Genomic DNA, 24,609 nt, shown 5'->3' on the forward strand with positions numbered 1-24,609 from the left:
CAGATGTTTTTTATTTATTTTTTGCTCTCCTTCATTTACTGGGTGGCATTTCCTTCAGTGTTAACAGCGGAGGTTGACTGCACCCAGACGAGGGGCTGCTTGCCAGGCCTTTTTTTATTTTATTCTGCATTGATTTGTTTCTGCAAAATGTTTCTCTGGCTTGGCCATCCCTCCCAGAACCACCCTCACCCCTGTAGACATTTGTCAAGCACATTGGTCCATCAGGAGGGGCTTGGATTCAAGAATGGGACAGAGTTACTAGTGTAATTACAAGGGGAAGAGGCTAAGAAAGGAGAAATGTTTTTGTTAGATGGGGAGTCATATTTCTTAGGAATGCAGCAACTGTTTATTCATTGCCATTCCGTTCACTTCAAGGGTAATTAAAAAAACTCAGATGTTTATCGTGTGTTTAAGAAAACAAATCAACCTCATATGGCCATAGCCCTCCTTACTTTTAATGGGCCAGTGTGTCTATATGTATCAAGATCTTTTAAGACTATATTTTGCTATGTAACAGCCTTGTTTCCACTTCTCTGAATGAGAGGCCCCCCTATCAGAAACATTGCTGGTTATATTGAGTTCGGGCACACAAGCCTAAGGTGCTGTATGTACTGCTTTTATTTTTTTACAAGTGGTACTTCTGCACTTAGGCCAAAAATTGTAACATGTGCCATTTCTATGCCCAAAATTGAATTCAATGGGGGATATTGAAAATTGAATCCTGGGTTCAAATCCTCAGGGTAGTATTGGATAGTTGGGGGTCCAACTGTTGGCACCTCCACCAGTCAACTGTTCAAAGGGGCTTGCTGAGTGCTGCAGTGTCTTCATTGTTTACATGGGGCTATCTACCTGCATGGCATCTACTTAGTAGCAGTGGTGCAGGGTGCTGCAGCTTCCCCCCATTCAAGCAACTGAGTAGACTGCACCCTTTAAACAGCTAACCGGCAGGGGTACTTGGAAATGGACCCCACTGATATGATATTGGTGGCCTTGGGGGGAAAAAACAGATTTTGACAAAGTAGGGCGACAAAAGTAGGCAGGGTCAGCAATACAACAGCACAACATACCGTCCCAGCAGAAACAAATACTACTATGCAGCACAATATACTTACCTAAAAGCTGTCCCTCTGGTGGCCATAGCTGCCATTTGAATTCAGGTGGGCATCTGTGGTCACTGAGCGGGTACATGAATACCCAATTATTACAGCGGAGAGTTCATTATGTACCCGGCCAATGTCAGAGAGGAAGGCTTGGGTGGCCCCCTGGGCATCTGCTGAACAGGAAAGTTCCCTGTAAGGTCAGCCCTTGTCAGTGGCCTACCTATAAGTAAGTCTTCTTTCTATCGGAAGGCATAAACAGTGAATCAATGTGGAACCAACATGGCCATCTATACAGGGCTCCACTGTTGTATTTTGTACATGCAGAATGCTGTAGTCACACCTTTATTTTCATATGCTCAAGTACGTGAGGCCTAATGCAGTTGTCTCTTTTAATCTATCTATATATCTGTTGGATTTTTCACATATTTGTCTACTTGTCTGTCTATCTTGTGTACATTTTAGTTGTATCGAGAAGTTATTTCGCCATGCAGTTGCATTCCCAAAATGTTAATCCATAAAGGTTGTAGTTGTATGTATAAATTATGAGCTAAATCTAATTCGGCCATGTCACAACTTTCCATATCTGCTTGATCTACAGTTGACTAAACAGCGCCTTGTGGATGCAGATGGGATCATTCATCCAAATGCCTTCTACATCTATTTAACGGCCTGGGTGAGTAATGACCCTATAGCCTATGCTGCTTCTCAGGCCAATATCCGCCCGCATCCTCCGGAGTGGGTCCACGACAAAGCAGACTACATGCCTGAAACCAGGACAAGTAAGTAGGACTTTGCCTCAAGCCTTAAACTGTTTATGAGCTGCTTCCTCCTTCCTGGCTCTGTTTTTGGATGATATTTAGCAGATCTACCTCACTTTCAGAGGCTGCTCTGTTTTAATTTGACAACCGTTTTAGTGTTACATTTTCTGTTAAAGAAGAAAAATTAAAAACCCTGTCCTTTCCATTCAGCCAGAAATAAATGTTTTCTCATTGAACAACCCCCTAATTGTGTTATTATCCTTTATTATTATTTGTTCGGGTAGCTGAAAAAGGGTCATCGGCTATCAACTATAAAGTGAATATTTCTCAGTATTTTTATTTTTTTTATATTTAATGCTTGCCCCAATTGTAATTGCATTGTGGGATAATATATTACCAAATCCCACTGCATAATAATTATTCTGTTTTGTGGTTATTTTCTTATATTTTTGGTGCTGTGGGTTTAGAAAGGGGCATTTGAAGGAGATTCACGTATTCAAGGAAAAAATGCAAAAAAAAAAGTTAAGGGAAAAAAAATAGCTTTACTGTATCTGAACCCTAGAGCCTTGTGGCAGCCAGCCAAACCTTGTCTTAATGAAAATTTATAGTTGAGATTATAATAGGGCAAATCATGTTTAGCAAGTCAACTGAATGACCCTGCAGGGTCTGGAACACACAACGACAGTAACTGAACGCTAGCAGTATGACTGACTGGAATTTATAGATCTGGCTTTTTATTCTCCCTTATTGTGGTAGATCTAGGGTTACCGTTACATGATAAAAGAAGCATGGAAAATCAAGGTTCCCAGACTATTAAATGATCATATGTTCTAAATTTCTTAAAACAAAGACCTTTTCATCTTGGTAGATGTTTCTCTGGCTCAGTCATTGTCAACAGCTTTTTTATTAAATTTTTTTACTACAGCCATATTCTACATGCTTCTTCTATTGTTGTGTCTCGTCTTTCCCATTATTGATCTCCATCTTTCTTTCTTTCTTTCCATCTCAGTCCATGCAGCTGAGCCAATAGAGTATGCCCAGTTTCCTTTCTACCTCAACGGACTCAGAGAAACGTCCGATTTTGTGGAAGCTATCGAGAAAGTCAGAGCCATTTGCAATAACTATACCAGCCTGGGGGTATCGAGTTACCCAAATGGCTACCCGTTCCTCTTCTGGGAGCAATACATCGGGCTCCGCCACTGGCTGCTCTTGTCCATCAGCGTGGTTCTGGCCTGCACTTTCCTGGTGTGTGCCCTCTTTCTTCTGAACCCCTGGACTGCTGGAATCATTGTAAGTTAATAAGGTTCTTTGTTGCAGCGAAATTCCTTTTGGCATAGCTCGTGCTACAGCCAGGAAGGTTTGTTTATGTCTGGATCTCTGGTGGAATAAAGTATGTTACATCATTCATGATATGTTTATTCGACTTCGAAGGGGAAAGAAAGGGAGGGTTCACGGCTCCAGGGTAAACCTGAAAAACCTTGTGCACGTATTCCCTCAAGTACAAGCACACTTTTTAATTGATATACGTTCCCGTTGGTTTACGATGGAGATTTGCAGCTCTGGTTGTCAGTGAACGCAGTCTCCTGTTGGTATATTTCTGCAAGCAAATCTGGGAAGCTGGGCAACGAACAGTATAAAAGTGCAATTTAGTTTTTTTTGGAATCTCATTGATAAAGCTTTCTCTCGTAACCTGAAATCTGCAGATTTGTACTTAAAATACTTGACGCTACTAACCATACTGTACAAGAATACTTTTATTTAGCCCCCACTCCAAAATTCATCAGTGAAATTTGCCTCACTGCCTGCTTTGTCTATACCAGACTTTTCTAGTTCCTTTAAAAGCCACGAGGCCTCCCTGTAATCTGACACCCATTAATTTTTATTTTTTTGTTTAGCTAGCTAAGGATTTAATGTGAAAATATCCTGGAAAATGCAAGTCTAGCATTTTAGTTTTTTTTTACCCCAAATGTCCTTTCTGTGCGTTATTGGATGCAAGGGCAAACAAGGTCATGTGCTATATTTCCAGTCCCTCTTGTGGATAAATGCTGAACTGTAAGCAGCTGACCTATGATGTGCTGGGGAAAACCAGCAAGGCATTCTCCTGCTGCATTAGGAGGATATTACATTTCGCATATGCATCTTAGTATATGTGATTTTGCATTTCCTTCAGCATATCTAAACAGATTTTCTAAAAACATCCTAAAACACGCTCCTCAAGTCCCCTGTATGAATGAAGGGGAAGCGCACATGCTTGACCACTGCTCCATTCACTGTCTACGGGACTGCTAATTACAGTGCTCGGCTGTCTCTGGCAGTCCCATAAAGTGTATGGAGCAGGGGTCACACGTGTACTGCCGCTGCATTTATATCAGCATCTTGAGGACCCCCCATTCTCATGACTGATGGGAGTCCCAGCGGGTCACACTCCCAGTTTTTTTACATTTATCCTGTAGATAGCTGATACATGTTAATGAGAAAACCCCTTTAAAGGGAGCCTGTCATCACCTTTATGCTGTCCATACTAACGGCAGTATAAAGTATAGACAGGTGAGTTGATTTCAGCGGTCTGTCATTTATAAGTTAAAAGTAAGTGGTTGCCGAGAACCAACATCACAATCATTGCAGACTGGGCCTGGAAAAGAGTCCTGGCCACTTGAGAAGAGTCATGGTTATTCATGAAGTCCTGCTCTCCCTGCCCACCTACTGATGACTGACCGTCTTCTACCTAGTTTTCTCCCTTTCTCTCTAGGAGAGAACTGCCAATCATCAGCAGATGGGTGAGAGAGCAGGAGATCATGAATAACCATGACTCTTCTCAAGTAGATGTGACTCTTTTCAAGGCCTGGGCTGCAATGATTATGATGCTGGTTCTCGGCAACCACTTACATTTAGCTGATGTGTGACACACCGCTGACATCAACATTTCTGTCACTACTTTATACTGCCCTCAGTGAGGTCAGTGAAAAGCTGATGACAGGTTCCCTTTAATGTATGTTCCGTGGGTTTGTCAGATCTTGACAGTAAACATATATATGTATATTTTTTGTAGGTGATGGTCCTGGCGCTTATGACAGTGGAGCTGTTTGGGATGATGGGTCTCATTGGGATTAAGCTGAGTGCTGTGCCGGTGGTGATCCTGATAGCCTCTGTGGGCATTGGGGTAGAATTTACTGTACATGTGGCTTTGGTAAGTGCAGAACACTGTTCAGATGACATTTTGATTTTGCCTCCTAAGAGTCACTAACTTTTCAAAAAAACTTGATATGTCAGAGGCATGTCAAAGGTTTAGATTGGTGGTGTCTGGGTGATGAGAACGCCACGATCCCTAGAACGCAGGGAGGGAAGCGCGCGCCTATCACGCTCTGTCCTCACTGCTGAGGACGGAATGGAGACAGGCCCATACGTTTCTTTGTAGCCCGTCTCTTGTAGCAAGGAAGTGAGTGCGATATGTACACACTTCTCTCCCCTCGTCTAGTGATCGGTGGGGGTCTCAGCAGGCAGACCCCCACTGATCTAAACTTTTGATATGTCTTTATGACGTAAATTTATTTTTAAGTTATACATATTTTATTTTAGCAGTAAGATATTGTATTCATGGTGCTTACTGGTTGCTGCGATATTCCATTTAAATTATTTTTGCTCACAAAACAAACCTTGAAGCAATTTTATCTGCCCTGTGTTTTGTCTATGTACAGACCCTGCTCGTCTGCAGATCTTTAATACACAATACATTAGCTTAGGTTATAATTGCTTCAGTAACTATAGAACTGCAGCTCTATTGTGATGAACTCTCCTCCCATATAAACCAGGTTGTACATGATTTTTCAAATGTAGTCTACTCTAATGGCCCATTTACATGGTTAGATTATCTGGTGTCAATATTCCTATGAATGCTTATTCCCAATAATTGCTTGGTGCCTGTTTTTAATAGCTTCATGCATTCCCCATGTAATAACTATTCTGGAGCATCTATTCTTATGACTCTATGGTGTGCTGTTCTTTTTATTGTTATGAATGAATTGCTATTGGCCTTCAGTAAGGGTACAGAGGGGAGGTAACAAGTTGGGGGGGGGGGGTGTATTGGATAGAGAGACTCTGTGCAGGTACACCCCCCCACCTGGTTACCACCCCTCTGTACCCTTACTGCAGACTGCTAGCAATTCATTCATAACTTCTAGTGGAAATAATAAAGGAATGGCACAACATACAGACATAAGAATAGATGCTTGATGATGATGATGATGTATAGTCTTGTGTACACACAGTACAGAGTTCAGAGTTGCGCTTCAGAGTTATTACATGGGAAATGCATGTAGCTATTAAAACAGGCATGTCAGGGGTGGTGGCAGGTCCTCTTTAAGCAACAACCCACACAGATGTGCATTGCAATGCTGGTGGCAGGCAAGGCTTGGGTGAAGGCCCTCACAATCTGGGCCAAGTCAAGTACCCATACAGACAGTACATGGCACTGATGTTTTTGAAGACCCTATCCTTTTCATTAAACCCAGCAATGAAGACTAATGGAATTTCATCCTCATCCGTAGGCTTTTCTCACAGCCATGGGAGACAAGAACCGTAGGGCGGTCCTGGCTTTGGAACATATGTTTGCTCCGGTACTTGATGGAGCTGTATCTACCTTATTGGGAGTCCTTATGTTAGCTGGATCAGAATTTGACTTTATTGTCAGGTAATGCATGAATTTAAATTTTTCTTTCTTTCCTAATATGATATATTTAATAATATCCTAAATTACACACGTGACCTTCCTTACCTTTTCTCATGTCTCAAGATATTCCAAGATGAGTGGCACGAAAAAAAAAACTGCTTTTAAAAAAAAAAAAGTTAGCATTTTGAGTAAAACAAAGGTTTTATTTTTTTCAAAGCTGGTTATCTCATGCCATTCATCTAGGGATATCTCCAATCAAGAGCAAAAGCAGGAAGGAAGGACACAGTTGTATCTTTTCTGCCTCTTTCCATCCTATAATTCACCTACCTAATCTTCATTTTCTTCCTCCAGGTAAATAAGATAACCCCTAGAACAATGCTCTTCTGGTTAAGCAGCCACATTATCATTCACATTGGCTCGATGGCTTTAGGAGCTAGGGGGTTCTGCAGGGAATTAAATAGGGAGGCTGTTTTCTTGTGGATTTAATTAAGAATGTAAGTTTGTCAGCTCTGGGAGGTTTTCTTTGAAGGGAATTTGATAAGTGCAGTGAAATGGATCCCTCTCTATTACAAACAACCTGTGGAGCTCTGTAAAATGACTAATCTTAGATGTAACACTGCTTCATTGTGGTGGACCGCTATTGCAAAAAAGCCTGGGAGCAAGAACAAAGCCTGATGGAGGATGGGCATATGAAATTCCTTCCATTTAAAATAGGTACTCCTATCCATGTAAATGTGACAGCCACATTTTACTTAGCACTAGCCATAATCGTCTAACATGGAGTGGAGAATGGTGGTGTGTAGCTAAGCCGAGGAAATCGTAAGAACATCAGGCAAGCTTTGTCTGATTTTCAGTTAAAAGTAGATTCTGCGCATCTGTTCTTCAAACTATATGGTGCATGCTGAACGTTTACTGTGTATGTATAAACTATATGGAGAGAGATGGTTATCATAGCGGGATTTGTCCTTTTACGAGGATCTGGCAGTCTATGTCTATGTCAGTAATCATTTGTATTTCCCATTAACTAATGGTAACTCGGCGTTACCATTCACATACTGACAGCACTGATTGGACAATGTCAGGTTGTGTAGACCCCCAACTGTTGACACCCAGTTGTCACTTTATTCATACATTTCTAGGAGGAATGGCACAATGCAGTGCTCTAAAAAAAAAAGTTATGCTCCAGAAGTGTCGTTTTATGGAGAATAGAAGTCAGGAGTGGCGGTATATCCTCTTTCATTCTGCCAACTGATTTAAGATAAAGCTGCCTCTACTTTTAGATAAATGGCAATGGATTCCACGACATATACTGTAGGAATGGGTGTGTTAGTTTCCACCTTTGTTTCTCCGGTACATAACCTTGCCTTCTCACTATGAGAGAAAAACATACACATCCATGTGCTTGGGGGCCCTGGGGGGACAGAACAGTCTTATTATGATGGTCATCTTAATTTACTTAATAACCTATTTTAAAGGGGCTTTCCTAGACTACAAAACTGATGGCCTATCGAACGCCCAGCACCCTGACGATCAGCTGACTGGAGGGGCCACATTGCTGCAGCAAGCACCTCTTCTCCTCTGGTCATTTTGTAGCAGATGTGCCTGGTACTGCAGCTCAGTCCCATGAAGTTGGACCCCCACCCAACTGATACTGACGGCCTTTCCTAACGATAGGCAAACAATATTAAAGTCCTGGAAAACCCCTGTAACTTACCTGTTAACGGTTTACAGTTCCAATGTCATGTGGAAATAAACCTGTCCACCAAACTATTTCTACTCACGCCTTCACAAGCAGGCACGCTTATCACAGCCATTATTTAAACGAGGAGAGGAGGACAATCCGCTGACATATAGCTTTGGCAGGGGTTTGCCTCCCACGTGAACATAAGAATTTGGCATCAGGCCCCTATTCACAAGATGGTCAGCCAGTCCTTGTGGTATCAGTCACCTCAGCTCAGTTTCTTTGGCAAGCCTAACTACATTTGTATATACAGTCTGTTGGTGTCACGGATCTCCCATCTTTTCTATATTCCTTCTAATAAGATGGATTCTACCCTGTTCTGCATTTTACAGATGGTAAAAGGGGTGTTTCGGCAATATGGAGTGTTAAGCAAGTGCCTGCAAACTATAGATTCACACTTACTCGCTTCACCCTGGTCCAGTTGTGCCCTTTCTCCATCTTCCTGTCCCTGCATTGTTTACATCCAGCAGTGTATGGACATGATAACCTGCACAGTTCCAGCCAATGACTGGCTTCAGCGTTGATGTGGCCTCAAGCAACATGACACTGCTGAAGCCAATCATTGACCATGTCCATGCACTGCTAGATATAAACTGTGCAGGGACCAGAAGCTGGAAAAAGTGGAGGCAGCAAGGAGGACCAGAGCAGTATGGAGAAGGTAAGTATGAATCTTCTATTTCAGGGGGCTGGCTGCAGGTACCTGCTTAAAAATCTATATTACCGGAAAACCCCTTTGAACCAGATGGCATTTATATTGGTGTTCTCTGTGCTGGGGAACCATCCTTTTTACCCACTTCACTACAGACGTGTTTGCGCTAAACAGAAATCTGGTTCTTTTCTGGGTTGGATATAAAGTGATCAAATGTTATTCCTTTGTTCCAGGGGATTACCAATGTTCCAAAAGTTCTGGAAAGACAGAGATTAGCTCAACGATGCGCTCCACTAAAATGGAGTAAATTAACAGACATTGTATATGCAAAGCAGACTGAAATCTAATCTCCTTGTTTATTCTAGAGCTAGATGGATGACATGCAAATGTTTCTGGGGCCTATTGTTGATACAAATCCCAGTCTAAAGTTTTGCTTGGTTTACATTTGAGGAGGACATTGGCTTGTTCATTGTACTAATGGAGTTAAGATTTTCCAAGATGTTTACAGAACCAGGTTATTTGTATGTTGTGATTTTGCTTGGAAAAAAAAGATCCTAGGAAAAACAAGAGCGGTGTCCCCAGCCAAGTCTGTTAACCTCTTCTATGCCAAGATCCACAACCAAAGTGATTTGAAGGGGAAGCTATGCCAGACACCTCTTTTAATAAATCTGCAGTAAATATTCCTGCATTTTATTCACTTTTTAGAAACCAAATAAAATACATATCCCCCAGTGACTATTATGGAAGGGTCTGAGTAATCCCTGACCATCAGCCTCAGTGGTGGGAAACTGCATCCACTTGTGCGCTTCCCTCCTCTTGCCCATTACTTTCGCCTTTATGTTAGAATTGGCTGACTCAAAACACGAATATTCAGAGATGCTAAATTGATCAACAAAAGATTAGCCGGCAGTGGCGCTCAGCCATTGTGGAGGCTTTTACTCCGTACAATGCTCGGGCATACCATAGAATGGAAAGCATTTTCCTTCACAAAAAAGCTTGTTCCTCTCCTCAGAACGGTTTGCAATTTAAGCTATGTGGTAAAACTGAAACACATTGAATTCCAGGAGGAATATAGTCGTTAGAGATCAGGAAAGGGGGGAAAAAAGTACTTCACCTGAACAACAAATAACTTAATTGGAAATCGCTATAGTAAGTTTCAGAAACTGTGTGGATTAGCATTTGGGAGAAGTGGCTCCTTACCCCTTGAGGGTTTTTTTTATTTTTTTTATTCTCTTTCCCTCCATCTATTCTGTTACCATTTTCTGGGTTCTGGTTAATGGGGGGGGGGGGGGGGGGGGAACAGTGGAGCGCGGTATTGTGTTCTATTCACTTCACATTCCATATTTCGGAGACTTGTGTTAGACTTTCATGAATAGAAGCAATTTATCAAGCCTTCTGTGGTCGTAACAATCTAACCATTTTCTTTTCTGCTAACTAAGAATGAACTGTGGGATTTAACATTCAAGGTAAAATAATCCAAGTGTTCCTAATGCTTGCTGCTGTTGTTGATGTGTGCTGTGATGTCGTTTTTGTTTCATCGTATCGCATGTTCCGTTTTCATTCTAATAACCAGCGCCTTTTCTCATGATATACAGTGATCCTTCATGTGCTGTTTTACCTCTTTGCAGGTACTTCTTTGCTGTGTTGGCAATATTAACTCTTCTTGGGGTACTAAATGGATTGGTGCTTCTTCCGGTACTCCTGTCTTTTTTTGGACCTTATCCCGAGGTAGGCATCATCTTCTTCTTGTGAACTGTGCAGGATATTTACTCCATTAAAAGCGCCAGAATTCTGCCTCAGTTTGCACCAAATAACTGGCATACCGCTATATTGTATTTTAGACACTTATTATAGACAAGGATTATCTACCAACAAGGTTATTTGCCAACTGACCTGAGCGCACAAATCTCCCACCAAAATAATTAAAACATTTTGAAATGTGATTAACCTCTTAAGGACATAGGGCGTACAGGTACGCCCTTGTGCCCTGGTACTTAAGGACACAGGGCGTACATGTACGCCCTGTGTATTTTCGATCACTGCCGTGCGGCTGGCAGTGATCGGAACCCGGTGCCTGCTCAAATCATCGAGCAGGCACCTAGGCTAAATGCGCGGGGGGGTCCCGTGACCCCCCCATGTCGGCGATCGCGGCAAACCGCAGGTCAATTCAGACCTGCGGTTTGCTGCGATTTCTGAAGTTTCTGGTCCCCGCAGTCCCTGACCGCAGGGATCAGAAACTTTATATGCCATAAAAAAAAGTTTTATTTACCCCCCCCTGCACCCCCGAATGATTTTTATGGTGGCGGGAGGTGCAGGGGGAGGGTTGCGGGCGGTGTGGGCGGTGCGGGAGGCGGGCGGTGCGGCAGGCGGGATCGCGATCCCCCGCCCGCCTCCCCTTGTATAATCGTTGGTGTCTAGTGGGGATACCAGGGTGCCAGCACATTGCTGGCACCCTGGTATAAACGGCTGACATCTGCGATGCGATGTCAGCCGTTTAACCCTTTCCATACAGCGGTCCGTACGGACCGCTGTATGGAAAAGGTTAACAGCGCAGGGAGCTCCCTCCCTCTCCCATCGGGGGGCTGCTGTGCCTTTGCAGCCCCCCGATGGGGAGGGAGAGAGCCCCCAGAGAGCCCCCCGAGAGATCCCCTCCTTACCCTTCCCCGTCTGCGAAGTTCTGAGCAGTACTGAGCAGACGGGGAAGGTTCCCATGGCAACAGGACGCCTCTCAGGCGTCCTGCTGTCCATGGTGCTGAACAGATCTGTGCTGAATGGCATAGATCTGTTCAGTGTAAGTAAAATACAGTACAGAACAATATATATTGTACTGTACTGTATTATTCAGACATCAGACCCACTGGATCTTCAAGAACCAAGTGGGTCTGGGTCAAAAAAAAGTGAATAAAAGTGAAAAAAAAGTAAAAATCAAAAAACACATTTATCACTGATAAAAAATGAAAAAAATAAAATTCCCTACACATGTTTGGTATCGCCGCGTCCGTAACGACCTGATCTATAAAACGGTCATGTTACTTTACCCGAACGGTGAACACCATAAAAATAAAAAATAAAAAACTATGATGAAATTGAAATTTTGCCCACCTTACTTCCCAAAAAAGGTAATAAAAGTGATCAAAAAAGTCGCATGTACGCCAAAATTGTAACAATCAAACCGTCATCTCATCCCGCAAAAATCATACCCTACCCAAGATAATCGCCCAAAAACTGAAAAAACTATGGCTCTTAGACTATGGAAACACTAAAACATGATTTTTTTTGTTTCAAAAATGAAATCATTGTGTAAAACTTACATAAATAAAAAAAAAAGTATACATATTAGGTATCGCCGCGTCCGTATCGCCCGGCTCTATAAAAATATCACATGATCTAACCCCTCAGATGACCACCGTAAAAAAATAAAAATAAAAACGGTGTAAAAAAAGCCATTTTTTGTCATCTTACGTCACAAAAAGTGTAATAGCAAGCAATCAAAAAGTCATATGCACCCCAAAATAGATGCCAATCAAACCGTCATCTCATCCCGCAAAAAATGAGACCCTACTTAAGATAATCGCCCAAAAACTGAAAAAACTATGGCTCTTAGACTATGGAGACACTAAAACATTTTTTTGGTTTTAAAAATGAAATCATTGTGTAAAACGTACATAAATAAAAAAAATTGTATACATATTAGGTATCTCCGCGTCCGTGACAACCTGCTCTATAAAATTACCACATGATCTAACCTGTCAGATGAATGTTGTAAATAACAAAAAAAAAACGGTGCCAAAAAAGCTATTTCTTGTTACCTTGCCGCACAAAAAGTGTAATATAGAGCAACCAAAAATCATATGTACCCTAAACTAGTACCAACAAAACTGCCACCCTATCCCGTAGTTTCTAAAATGGGGTCACTTTTTTGGAGTTTCTACTCTAGGGGTGCATCAGGGGGGCTTCAAATGGGACATGGTGTCAAAAAAACCAGTCCAGCAAAATATGCCTTCCAAAAACCATATGGTGTTCCTTTCCTTCTGCGCCCTGCCGTGTGCCCGTACAGCTGTTTACGACCACATATGGGGTGTTTCTGTAAACTACAGAATTAGGGCCATAAATAATGAGTTTTGTTTGGCTGTTAACCCTTGCTTTGTAACTGGAAAAAAAATATTAAAATGGAAAATCTGCCAAAAAAGTGAAATTTTGAAATTGTATCTCTATTTTCCATTAAATCTTGTGCAACACCTAAAGGGTTAACAAAGTTTGTAAAATCAGTTTTGAATACCTTGAGGGGTGTAGTTTCTTAGATGGGGTCACTTTTATGGAGTTTATAATCTAGGGGTGCATCAGGGGGGCTTCAAATGGGACATGGTGCCAAAAAAACAGTCCAGCAAAATCAGCCCTCCAAAAACCAAACGGCGCACCTTTCACTCTACGCCCCGCTGTGTGCCCGTACAGTAGTTTACGGCCACATATGGGGTGTTTCTGTAAACAGCAGAGTCAGGGCAATAAAGATACAGTCTTGTTTGGCTGTTAACCCTTGCTTTGTTAGTGGAAAAAATGGGTTAAAATGGAAAATTAGGCAAAAAAATGAAATTCTCAAATTTCATCGCCATTTGCCAATAACTCTTGTGCAACACCTAAAGGGTTAACGACGTATGTAAAATCAGTTTTGAATACCTTGAGGGGTGTAGTTTCTTAGATGGGGTCACTTTTAGGGAGTTTCTCCTCTAGGGGTGCATCAGGGGGCTTCAAATGGGACATGGTGTAAATAAACCAGTCCATAAAAATCAGCCTTCCAAAAACCAAACGGCGCACCTTTCACTCTACGCCCCGCTGTGTGGCCGTACAGTAGTTTACGGCCACATATTGGGTGTTTCTGTAAATGGCAGAGTCAGGGCAATAAAGATACAGTCTTGTTTGGCTGTTAACCCTTGGTTTGTTAGTGGAAAAAATGGGTTAAAATGAAAAATTAGACAAAAAAATGAAATTCTCAAATTTCCTCCCTATTTGCCAATAACTCTTGTGCAACACCTAAAGGGTTAACAACGTATGCAAAATCAGTTTTGAATACCTTGAGGGGTGTAGTTTCTTAGATGGGGTCATTTTTGGGTGGTTTCTATAATGTAAGCCTCGCAAAGTGACTTGAGACCTGAACTGGTCCCTAGAAATTGAGTTTTTGTAAATTTCGGAAAAATTTCAAGATTTGCTTCTAAACTTCTAAGCCTTATAACATCCCCAAAAAATAAAATATCATTCCCAAAACAATTCAAACATGAAGTAGACATATGGGGAATGTAAAGTCATCACAATTTTTGGGGGTATTACTATGTATTACAGAAGTAGAGAAACTGAAACTTTGAAATTTGCTAATTTTTTTCAAATTTTTGTTAAATTAGGTATTTTTTGGTGCAAAAAAAATTTTTTTTTTGACTCCATTTTACCAGTGTCATGAAGTACAATATGTGACGAAAAAACAATCTCAGAACGGCCTGGATAAGTCAAACCGTTTTAAAGTTATCAGCACTTAAAGGGACTCTGGTCAGATTTTCAAAAAATGGCCTGGTCCTAAGGTGTAAAAAGGCTGTGTCCTTAAGGGGTTAAGAATACAGTTTTAATTTCATTGGGGAAAGCAAACAGGGTTTCATTGCCCTTAGGGCACTTGGAAAATCACTGGACGAGGGCGCATGGCTTTGAGGAAAGGGAAAAGAGAGGGACTAATGTGCGGCAACATTGTAACAGAATTTTGGCACAAAGTAAACCGATAGGTGGTGTAAAGCTAACTTCTAGCAAGTTGCGCCAAACTTATCATACAGTGTGAGCCACTGTGATCAATTTTTCAGACTAAATATTAGACTGAATTGGTTTCTCTGCCCCAATATTCACATTGTAGACTTATTGCTATTTAGGCACTTCTTTTTTTTATAATACAAATTTGCTTTAAAACAAAGCTACATATACAGTAGTCCAATTCGTATAGTTTGGAAGAAAATAAATGAAATGTGTTTTTGTAGGTGTCCCCTGCCAATGGTGGAGATCGGTTACCCACACCATCTTTAGGTCTGCCACCGAACTTTGTGAGGTTTCCAGTGATACAGCATCAAACACAAACTGGGTCAGACTCTTCAGACTCTGAATCAAGCTCACAAACTACAATGTCTGGCTTCAGCGAGGAATTTCACCAGTATGAAGCCCAAAGAGCTGGAGTGCCCCCACATCAAGTGATTGTTGAGGCCACCAGGAATCCAGTCTTTCCTAGGTGTTCTGTAAGTACTCTTCTTGTTTTAACCAGTCGAATTCCAGTTAGGATCTTTTAAGCCACTACCCTATATGTGGTGCTTACATATCCTTGAACCAAGCCGAAAGGTGCCCATACACCTTTAATAGCTGTTGGCTGAACGAGAGCTAATTCTCCTGCCTTCCTTATACACATGCACACTCAGTTCGTCCACGCTTGTATGTGTATTCAGTGGACAGATAGGAGAATGCTGCTCGACACCTCAGTGGCTTATCTCCCTGGAAAACAGAAGGACTGGGAGTTAAAATTCAGAATGCCCTATTCTTTTCTGTCAGGGGAGAGTCGGGAGCTCCCCATATACGCAAGTTTGTTGGCTGTGCTGACGAAAAAGGTGGGTTTAGCCTTTAGAAAGTTTCCAGGAAAATATTTTAGACCAAGGGGGGGAATTATGAAGGTAATATTTGAAGTCCGTTTTGGTTAAGTCTGCATTTCCACATTTTGCATCAAACTATTCAAATGTCGCATGTTGTTTGTTAAATCTGGTGCATCAATAAAGCCGACACTTTTGTCTAAAATTGCCACTCCATATTTTAATTTTAAATTTTTTTTTTAAACACTTTTCTTACTCGAGTGAGTTTCCCAAATTTTTTTTTACATCTTTTTATAAAGGCTTGGCCAGTTTTTTTGGGGGGAGGTGGGTGGAGGGTGGAAGCAAGGGAAGCATACTTATTGGCCTCATTTGGGTCTCCCGTTCTCAACCTCCACTTTGACACCGCTGCAGCCAATTGCTGGCTGCAGTGGTGACTTGCTCCCCTTGCGTCATGTTAATTGGTCATATGACGAAGGGGCAGAAGGCCACTTCTACGTCCAGCAATTGGCTGCAGCGTTGTCAAAGCAGATGTTGACAGCGGGGGACCCAAGCGAAGGAGACGAGACCTGGGGTTTGCCAAAAAAAACAAAGATGACCAACCCCTTTTAAAAGTTGCATAAATCTGGAGTGAAACTCATTGGCAGCTGACCACATCCACTTCCCCACCAATTTTTCTAAACTGGAGAGAGTGGTGAAAAAAATGGAAAAACTTAAAAAAAAAAAAAGTCCTACTTTACAATGTTTCTGAAGCCAAAATTCAGGAGTGCAAGGCTTGATAAGTTCCTTCCCTATGTGTTTTAAAGTACAGATTGTTTGGTTAGTGAATTGGTACAGCATTGTTAGTTCATTGTGCCATTATTTAGTATTTTATTTTCCAGGTTGTGATGCCAGATGCCACACACAGCCAGTCAAGTCAGAGGACGCAGCCTGAACAAGATCCAAGACACCAACACCAATCGCGACCTAATCGGAACCAGAGATGGGAGTCAAGGGAACAGACGCGGCCACCTCCTTATCGACCTCGCAGGGATGCTTTTGAATCTTCTACTGAGAACCATGCTGGTCCTAGTACCAGAGATCGCTCAGGACACAGACCACATGTACAAAGCAATCGGAGAACTGCTTTTGTTCCAGCAGGTCCTTCAGTGCCTGCATACTGCCAGCCTATTACTACTGTGACTGCTTCGGCTTCAGTTACTGTTGCTGTTCACCCTTCAGCATGTAGCCACAACAATCGTGGTAGCTACCCATTCTACAGTGGGTATCACGAAGATGACCATGGACCTTATGAGGATCCTCATGTGCCTTTTAATGTGCGCTATGAGAGAAGGGACTCTAAAGTAGAAGTGATAGAGCTGCAAGATGTTGATTGTGAAGAAAGGACACAAAGAAATGTCTCAAAATAAGGTACGATAAAGTCATTAATTGTAAGGGTTAAAAGTGATTCCTTGAGGGTAAAAAGGAACAGTTCAAGTATCAACATCTCTATTTCCATTCAACAACCTAGAGGTCCAAGGAGTACTGCTATATGACAAAGACCTGTACTTGTGAAAAGCCTGTAGAATTCATATAAAATCATCAAGTGTAGTAAATTCTAGCATTCCTCAAGCAATAATTCTGTTGCACCTTTTCTCCACTCTAGCCCAGATTCACTGATGTCAGTGCTTCTAGACAGTGCGCCAAACTCTTGTGCAATTTGGTACGTTTTGACTCAGGTCTGGAGAGCCTGTATAGGTTTACGGCATTTATAGAATTTGTAAAGCTGGGCCTCTGTGTGTTTCATTCCTCTATTATACCTCCTGGAAATGTATAAATAATCTGAAAACTCGCCATAGGGGAATGATACCAACCAGGAAGCAATGTATTTATATATTTCCCGGAGGAATAGCAGAAGAATAGCACAACAAAGCCTTCTAGTGAAAGATGCTGCAGAATTGTTAGTTCATGTGAAATACAAGTGCACTCATTGACAAATAAAATGGTTCACCCAGCGGATTGCTCCAAAACTCTGCATGCAGTAATGGCTCACGCAGATATGTAAACGATTACAGGTGTGGTCTCATTAGACACTGGCTCTGGTCATAAGAGGGCGTAAAGTGCTTTCCCTAATGCCCGATAAAAAGTCTCTCAGAAGCAACTTCTGGATAGTGTACCCGTTGGTGAGAGATCAGTGACTGCTTAGACGTGTTGAAGACATTTTGCCCATCTCAAAGACTTTGAGAGTGGGGCGCATCATTGGACTGAGGAAAGCAGGATGGTCGTTTCAATGAATTGCCCACCATCTAGGCTGTTCTGACGTAGCTGTTTGGAGCATTGGTTACATGAGGGCACACATACACGGCCCAGATAGACCACCACTAGAGAGGATCGTTTGATCCACCAACAAAGATGAGGAGCTCCCCTAGTTTCATGGTCAACCATCCAGACACAGATGGTGCCTTCATTACACACCCATGTCTCTGTCTGGACAATTTCCAGGCTCTGAGCAGAAGTAAATTTAAAATCATGGCGCCCATGACAGTCGGTCAACCCTACTAGTGATATGAGGGACACTAACAGTTCAGTGATATGTGCAGGACATCCTGCTGGCACTTGCCTTGCCTCTCATGGCAGGGCTTCCAATTGGCATTTTTCAGCAGGATAATGCCCCTCTCCAGATCCAACACTTCTTGGTCTACCTGCTCACCAGATTTGTCCCACAAAGCATTTAGGGGACCATCAGGGATGCCAGCTTCAGCAACCTACAAGTGTGCAGGATCTACAGGCCCAGCTGCAACATCTGTGGGCAAATGTGCCCCAGGATACCATGTGGAACCTGTATGCCTCTGTGCCCAACCATATCTCATCTTGTATCCAGGCTAGAGGTGGGTCAACAGGGTACTAGAGCCTCAATTGTACAGTTTTCCCAATAAACTTATCCTTTCCCTCAAATATTGAATCACTTACATTTATCATCCTTACATTCACACACATGAAGTTTCATTCCACTCCAACAATTCCTCCTTGGTGCGTTATTTTTTGTTAATGAGTGTAGTTCCTAAAAAAAAGACACAGGCCCCTCTTTATCATTTCAAATATCATGGCAGTTCTATTGAGGTAGCTAACTGTATCCCGTTTTCTTACAGAGTCAACACATTCTGAATCATTGATGGCCAAAGACGGGACAGAATTTCCAGACTGGTTAATGAAAGCTGCTGGAGGTTTAATATAATGGACATGCTGCATCAAGACAACCAGTTCATTATTACTGTAATCTATTGTACAAATGTGTTAAATATTGGTATAAATATTTAAAAGGTGTATACATATGTAATATACAAAAGAACTATGTAAAGTTAGTATAACTGCGGAGTTCCTGAACTCCTTTTAACAGATGGGGCAAAGCTTGTTTGCCCTCTCTACTTAATGTACAGGATATGTGCCACACTTTAATCTAGATCCAGTGTATTTTTCTGCTGCTTAAATATTGTGTAATGTACTTGTATAATTTCTATGCAAATATTGCTTATGTGATAGGTGTTATTTTATACGTGTAAAGGTTTCCTGTTTTGATGTTTAATGTTCATATCACAACCCTGTGGTAGTATGTTACTGATAATTGTCAAACACGCTATGCGTGGATATCTCTTTCCTTTTCAAATGGGCAGATATGAAGAATTTGTCTTGGCCAATGTTGTTTTCTTGCCTGTCCCCGTGTCTGGATGCGTGCACCTGTCTCATGTGATACTGTAGAGTCTGTTCCACTGTGTTCTGTATTCTTGGTGTGCTTATGTAAATCTGCAACCTCGGGAGTTTCTTCTGCCCACCTTCAGCACTTACTTGCAGGAGACTTGCATAGTCTTTAGCAAACGTGATTTGCAGATCTGTCTTTTATTTATACCCTTTTATGTGTAGTTTTGCAGGATGGCTTGGGTGCCATTCTAGCTTAGGGGCTACTTGGCCACCATGGGCGTTGTCATTCACTGGCTAAGTGCTTACATTATTTTTTTTTTTTTTTTTGTAATAAAAAGCACTTCAGTTGATAAAGGGGGCGGAACAAAAATTGAATGCTCCATTTTTATATGGCTTTTCCTTTTGTTGGTGCTACTATCCTCTGAAAATGTAAATGGTTTCCCTATCTACCTCCCTTTCTCTTTTACATACATAGATATGTTGTTTGCTCAGAGTTTACCTTTATACTATTAATTTAATTCAGATGATGAGTTATATGTTTGTTTTATTTTGTATATTGATATACTGTAGACATTCGTCATGTGCCATTGTGGATTGCAGTGTAGATCGCATTGCATGCTGCGCTGTCATGTGGGAATATTCATTCAAATACTTAAAACTTTAAGGCACTTGTTAAAACTCCTAAACAAATCTAACAAGGAATAAGTAGCTGCCTTTCCTTATTATAAGCTATTGTTACATAAGCACACTGAGACCACCACAGTTTTTCCTGTGTCCAGATCACTGCCCTTCAGTATAAATAGTAATAAGCTTTGGACCCTGTTTGCTTGCATTATAACAGCCGCACACACATGATCAGTAATCTTTAAAGCTAAACCCTCATGGCACAACCTGAAAAACTACCTTCATTTCACAAATGGTCGTGTATGGCACAGTGATCCTCAATTATTCTGCTCAGCTCCGTGAATTGGCATTTGCTATTGTGCTAAACAGTGAAAGTTCTCTATATCCATGACAGATCTACATTGCTGTCGTATTCCCAAGAATGTGTCCGAAATCATGCAGAGTAGTAGGGCCTTTATCCTGCGGCTTATCACATCTAAAAGAATTTGGCAAGTTAGAATCCATTTGGCCTACCCTTCTCTCCTCCAACATCTGCAGTTGAGGAAGAGTTGGGAGGTCCCTATACACCTTAGATGGTTGGAAGAACCAACTGAAATTGGTGAGTTCAACTGACATACATGTAATATGTCTGGCCGGCTTGACAGGGTTTTCTGAGAGTTTTTTTGCTGATGACTTATCCTCTGTATAGGTCATCGATATCAGATTGGTGGGAGCCCGACACCTGAGAACCCCCGCCGATCAGTTGTTTGGGAAAGCATCGGTGCTCTCAGTAGTGCCGCGGCCTTCTCTCGGCTCACGAAGCACAGCACCGTACGTTGTTTAGTGGCAGTGCTTGGTATCACAGCCCAGTCCCATTCACTTCAATGCGGCGCCTAGGCCATGTGACCGATGTACGTGACGTCATATGGGCTAGGCAAAGCTGGAGAAGGTCGCAGTGCTACTGCAAGCGCTGGTGCGTTATCAAATGGCTGATCAGTGGGGGTCCCAGGTGTCAGACCCCCCACTGATCAGATACTGATGGTAAATCGTTAAAAGAAAACTCTCAGAAAACCCTCTCACTGATAGCTTCCAATGCTACCCAGGCTTCACTATATGTATGCTTTGTGGCCATATCCTATTCATACGAGTGAAGTACGGCGGTTATTTAGCTGGGAGCACGTAAAAGCTTCAAGCTTTCATTTTATTAGATTAGATCATAGTCTCTTGATACAGGAAAGGTGACTATTCTTCTGCTCTGCCTCAATTGGTTGCAGCAATGAAGAATAATTGGAGAATGTAGTAATTAATGCTTTAATTGGAGCCTTTACATTGGCATATAATACTGATACAAGGCAATTCCCTAATCCCACTGCCAGGTGACATTTTAGGCCGATCACTATGGTACTTGCTGGTGACACTTTTGAGCAGCACTGTGCCATCATGACGTGTTGGCATTGGATAGCTGTGTTTCCTCAAGTCTCATACTACACACACTTACATGGCCAAATCTCCCCGCTCCCTTGTTAGCGTGTCTGCTGCCTTCTGCACAGTATAGACTTTATAAAGAAATATATATATATATCTCCTATAGTCACATTGGCAAAGGGAGAACAGTAGCTGGCAATGTTTTTCTTTGTATGTTTTTTTAATATTTATATTTTTGTATAATAAGAATGTGTTCTTACAGTATTTGTCATGCCAGTTAATAACAAAACAATGCAGGGATATTTTTTTTTTTATTTTTTTATTTCTATTGGAAAACACTATTACAGCTATGGGCTACTTTTAATGGAGTTTTTATTTGTATAGAGTGCTTACTAATGTTAAATAGGAGAGAGTATATAACATTTACATAAAAGACTCATAGCATTTTAGCGTCAGGAGTTAAAAGGAAATCTATACAAACTGGGTCTCATTGTCTGCCTCGTTTGGCAGCAGTGGGTTTTTGTGTCATTTCATTTACAAAGATAAACATATGCCATATAATTTATTTATATGAAAATTTATTTTTGTAGTGTACATAGTAGCGATCAAGTTTTTTTTTTTTTTTTTTTTTTTTTTTTTGACAGAAGTATATTTTTAAAGAGTTTATTTGTATTGATACCATTGTGAGACATGAAATTTGGGTACAGTGCACACATACTTTTTAGAAACGCCAGACGGAATATCACTTAGCCCCTTCACGGTTTCGAGTTGGCCAGCAAGACGCCTATCCAGTGTGTATTGCTAAACCACTCCAGCATGGAACGGGTTAACCGCGTTGCGAGAGCATTATAAGCCTTACCATACAGAATGTGTTTCATTTTTGTGATCTAGCGTGGTTTACATTTCAAGCATTGAAAATGGAACTTGTACAAACTCTCTAAATATTAATGTTCGAACACTGATAGAAATTCTAACATTAATAAAAATGATTATAACTTATTGGGTACGCAGTTTGTTTTTGTAGCCTTTTTTTCATATGCAAACCTATTATAGTATGTTTCTAAAACTCGTTCTGTTACCATATCTGAAATGTGAATTCAAAGGACCATGTATGCAGTCAGTTCATGATGGCTTACTTCTGTGGGGTCCTACCGTACCTTCTTCTGACTCTTATTTCATACATGCATTGCTGCATCAGATGTCATATTACAAAGCTATTCTTCCCTAGACTCATTTGTATTTTGATCATCATCCCCATTTCTCTGCTGTGTACCCACAAACCAGTCATGGAATGCATAGGAAGGACTTCTCCTGGTGTCCGCTCCATTATGTGCGCATGCACAGGAGTCCTCACAATGCATTCCATGGCTGGCTTTCAGGGGTATATCATGGGAATGGGGGTGCATGTCAGTATACAGATTACTGATCCAGAGCCAGCGGCAGTTGTTCTATACATGTGTTACTGTACTTATTTGTGCTTGCCAGAGATGACCGATTCCATTTAATTTGGGTTATCAAATGAACGGTGTTAGGGTGGATTCACATGTGGTAGAATGAAATAAGCCTGGGTCTAAGTTCTCAGCACTAATGGTTTCCATTGTTCTGTTCCTTTAGAGGACAGAAAAATGGGAAAAAGTTGTCTGTTATTATGACCATTGATTTCAGTGGTGTAATATTTACTCTGTTTGACTCCGATTTCTTATTTTTAACGGGGAGAAAAAGTACTGTCGGGCCTTTTTTTTTTTTTTTTTTTTACCCAATATAACAGAAATGTGATGGAAAGGAGCTTTCCACGTTTGTGTTTTTATTTTAAAACATTGAAGCCAGTGAATGACAGAAATGGAAGGTACCCCGTCCGTATCCATTATTCACTCCGTTTTCAGTGATGTGAACTCGGTTTTACATGTGGATTTTGTTGCAGATTTGCTGTGTATTGCTTCAAACCTGCAGCAATATCTGTCTACATGTATGACGTGCAGAATGTGTGGTTAATTTGTCTGTTACGTCAAATTACGACACTTCTGAATGCATCCTCAGGCAAACACAGATTGAAGGTTGAAAATGCTTTAAATGGCTTGCTTTCTTGTTTCCCCACCTGATCAACAAGGTAGTTTGCAGACTGCGTCTGGATTGTGCAAATTGCAGTGCTGCAACCGTGTGACACTGCCTCCCTCTCCTCTGCATCCAGTCCATTCCTGTGTTTGATCCCTTCCCACAGAAGACTTACCTATGGTTACTAGTTCTACTCTGCTTGTCAGAGGAGGACACTACCCTTTTGCTTGCCCTGCGGCTCCCCTTACAAGCAAAGAAGATGCTGCAGTGTCAGAGAGCCTTCTCGCCACACCAGACCCTTCTGTGTCAGCATATGGAGAGAAAGCAAGAGAATTGTACATGCTTGTCCACCTCTGCACAGTGGACACCGTAAAGAGAAAGAACAGCAGGTGGCACAATACACCGTTTTTAAATAGAATATCTTGCAATAGCCATATTTTCTAATAAGTGTAAATTTTGAATAGACTCCGAATGTGTTGCTTTACTTAAAAATAACAAAAAATTATGCATAGGACAACCCCTTTAAATCGAACCTTTCACCATGATCTTATGGAGTGATTGACAGCTAGAACTGTATCCCTGCTCATACAGTGAAGTCTATCATTTAGTTACACCACACCCAGAATGAGCAGAGATTTAAATTAATAAATTTACAAATTTTGATGAGTTTTCACCCATTAAAAAACTATTAAATTAAAATAAATGTATGGTCTAGGCGGGAACTGAACTCTGGGGAGCAGTGTTCACAAATGTGGACCACTGATCTCTATGTAACTGAGGGAGATTAATGAGTTTAGTGCTCAGCTACTTTTATCAGTCTCATAGACTTCAAATAAAATGGTAGTGCACATGTGACCTCTGCTTCAAATGGGGAACTGCTTTGTTGTCATGATCAGCAATCATGCATTTATCCTGCGGGAATGTGGAACTGTTTTTGTGGGCCAACCTCTTTACTGTCAGGGTTGGGCTAGTTTCACATATGGGGTGCAAGCAGGGGGTTTTTGTCCAGCCAATTCTCTTCATATTTGCTGGGTTGCTGCCGAATCTCTGCCGGACCCCATTATACCTAATGGGGCTGGTGGGCATTCCAGTAGCATCCAGCAATAGCGGATCCGGAGAACTCTGGCAGGCTCTACCAGAATGCTGTGCTGCAAATGTGAAAGTAGCCTTATGGGCCCTTTACACAGGCCGACAATTGAAACGTTCATCACCAACCAGCATTACTAGTACCGCTCTTTAGCGATGATCTTGCGGAGTAAATGCACCACCGATGAACGAGCAAAACACTAGGGGTAATTGTTAATCGGGGTAATAATTGTTTCCCAGTGGCAGATTGTGCTG

At 41.6% G+C, this 24,609-nt stretch overlaps 1 protein-coding gene across 3 annotated transcripts in view; it reads left to right on the forward strand.

Moving 5' to 3' along the window:
* The window catches only part of PTCH1 (patched 1), a 95,344-nt gene extending 74,741 nt beyond the window's left edge, over positions 1 to 20,603 (forward strand). For all 3 annotated transcript variants that reach the window (XM_040416991.1, XM_040416989.1, XM_040416990.1), the window contains 8 exons: positions 1,699 to 1,879; positions 2,868 to 3,148; positions 4,908 to 5,045; positions 6,403 to 6,545; positions 10,543 to 10,642; positions 14,923 to 15,174; positions 16,395 to 16,923; positions 18,642 to 20,603. In XM_040416991.1, coding sequence (XP_040272925.1) covers positions 1,699 to 1,879; positions 2,868 to 3,148; positions 4,908 to 5,045; positions 6,403 to 6,545; positions 10,543 to 10,642; positions 14,923 to 15,174; positions 16,395 to 16,922 — 1,623 coding nt within the window. In that variant the 3' untranslated portion in view covers position 16,923; positions 18,642 to 20,603. The remainder of the gene's footprint in view (positions 1 to 1,698; positions 1,880 to 2,867; positions 3,149 to 4,907; positions 5,046 to 6,402; positions 6,546 to 10,542; positions 10,643 to 14,922; positions 15,175 to 16,394; positions 16,924 to 18,641) is intronic.
* Positions 20,604 to 24,609: the final 4,006 nt, after the last annotated feature.

Source organism: Bufo bufo, chromosome 2 (genome assembly GCF_905171765.1).
Source record: "Bufo bufo chromosome 2, aBufBuf1.1, whole genome shotgun sequence".
NCBI classification, from domain to species: domain Eukaryota; kingdom Metazoa; phylum Chordata; class Amphibia; order Anura; family Bufonidae; genus Bufo; species Bufo bufo.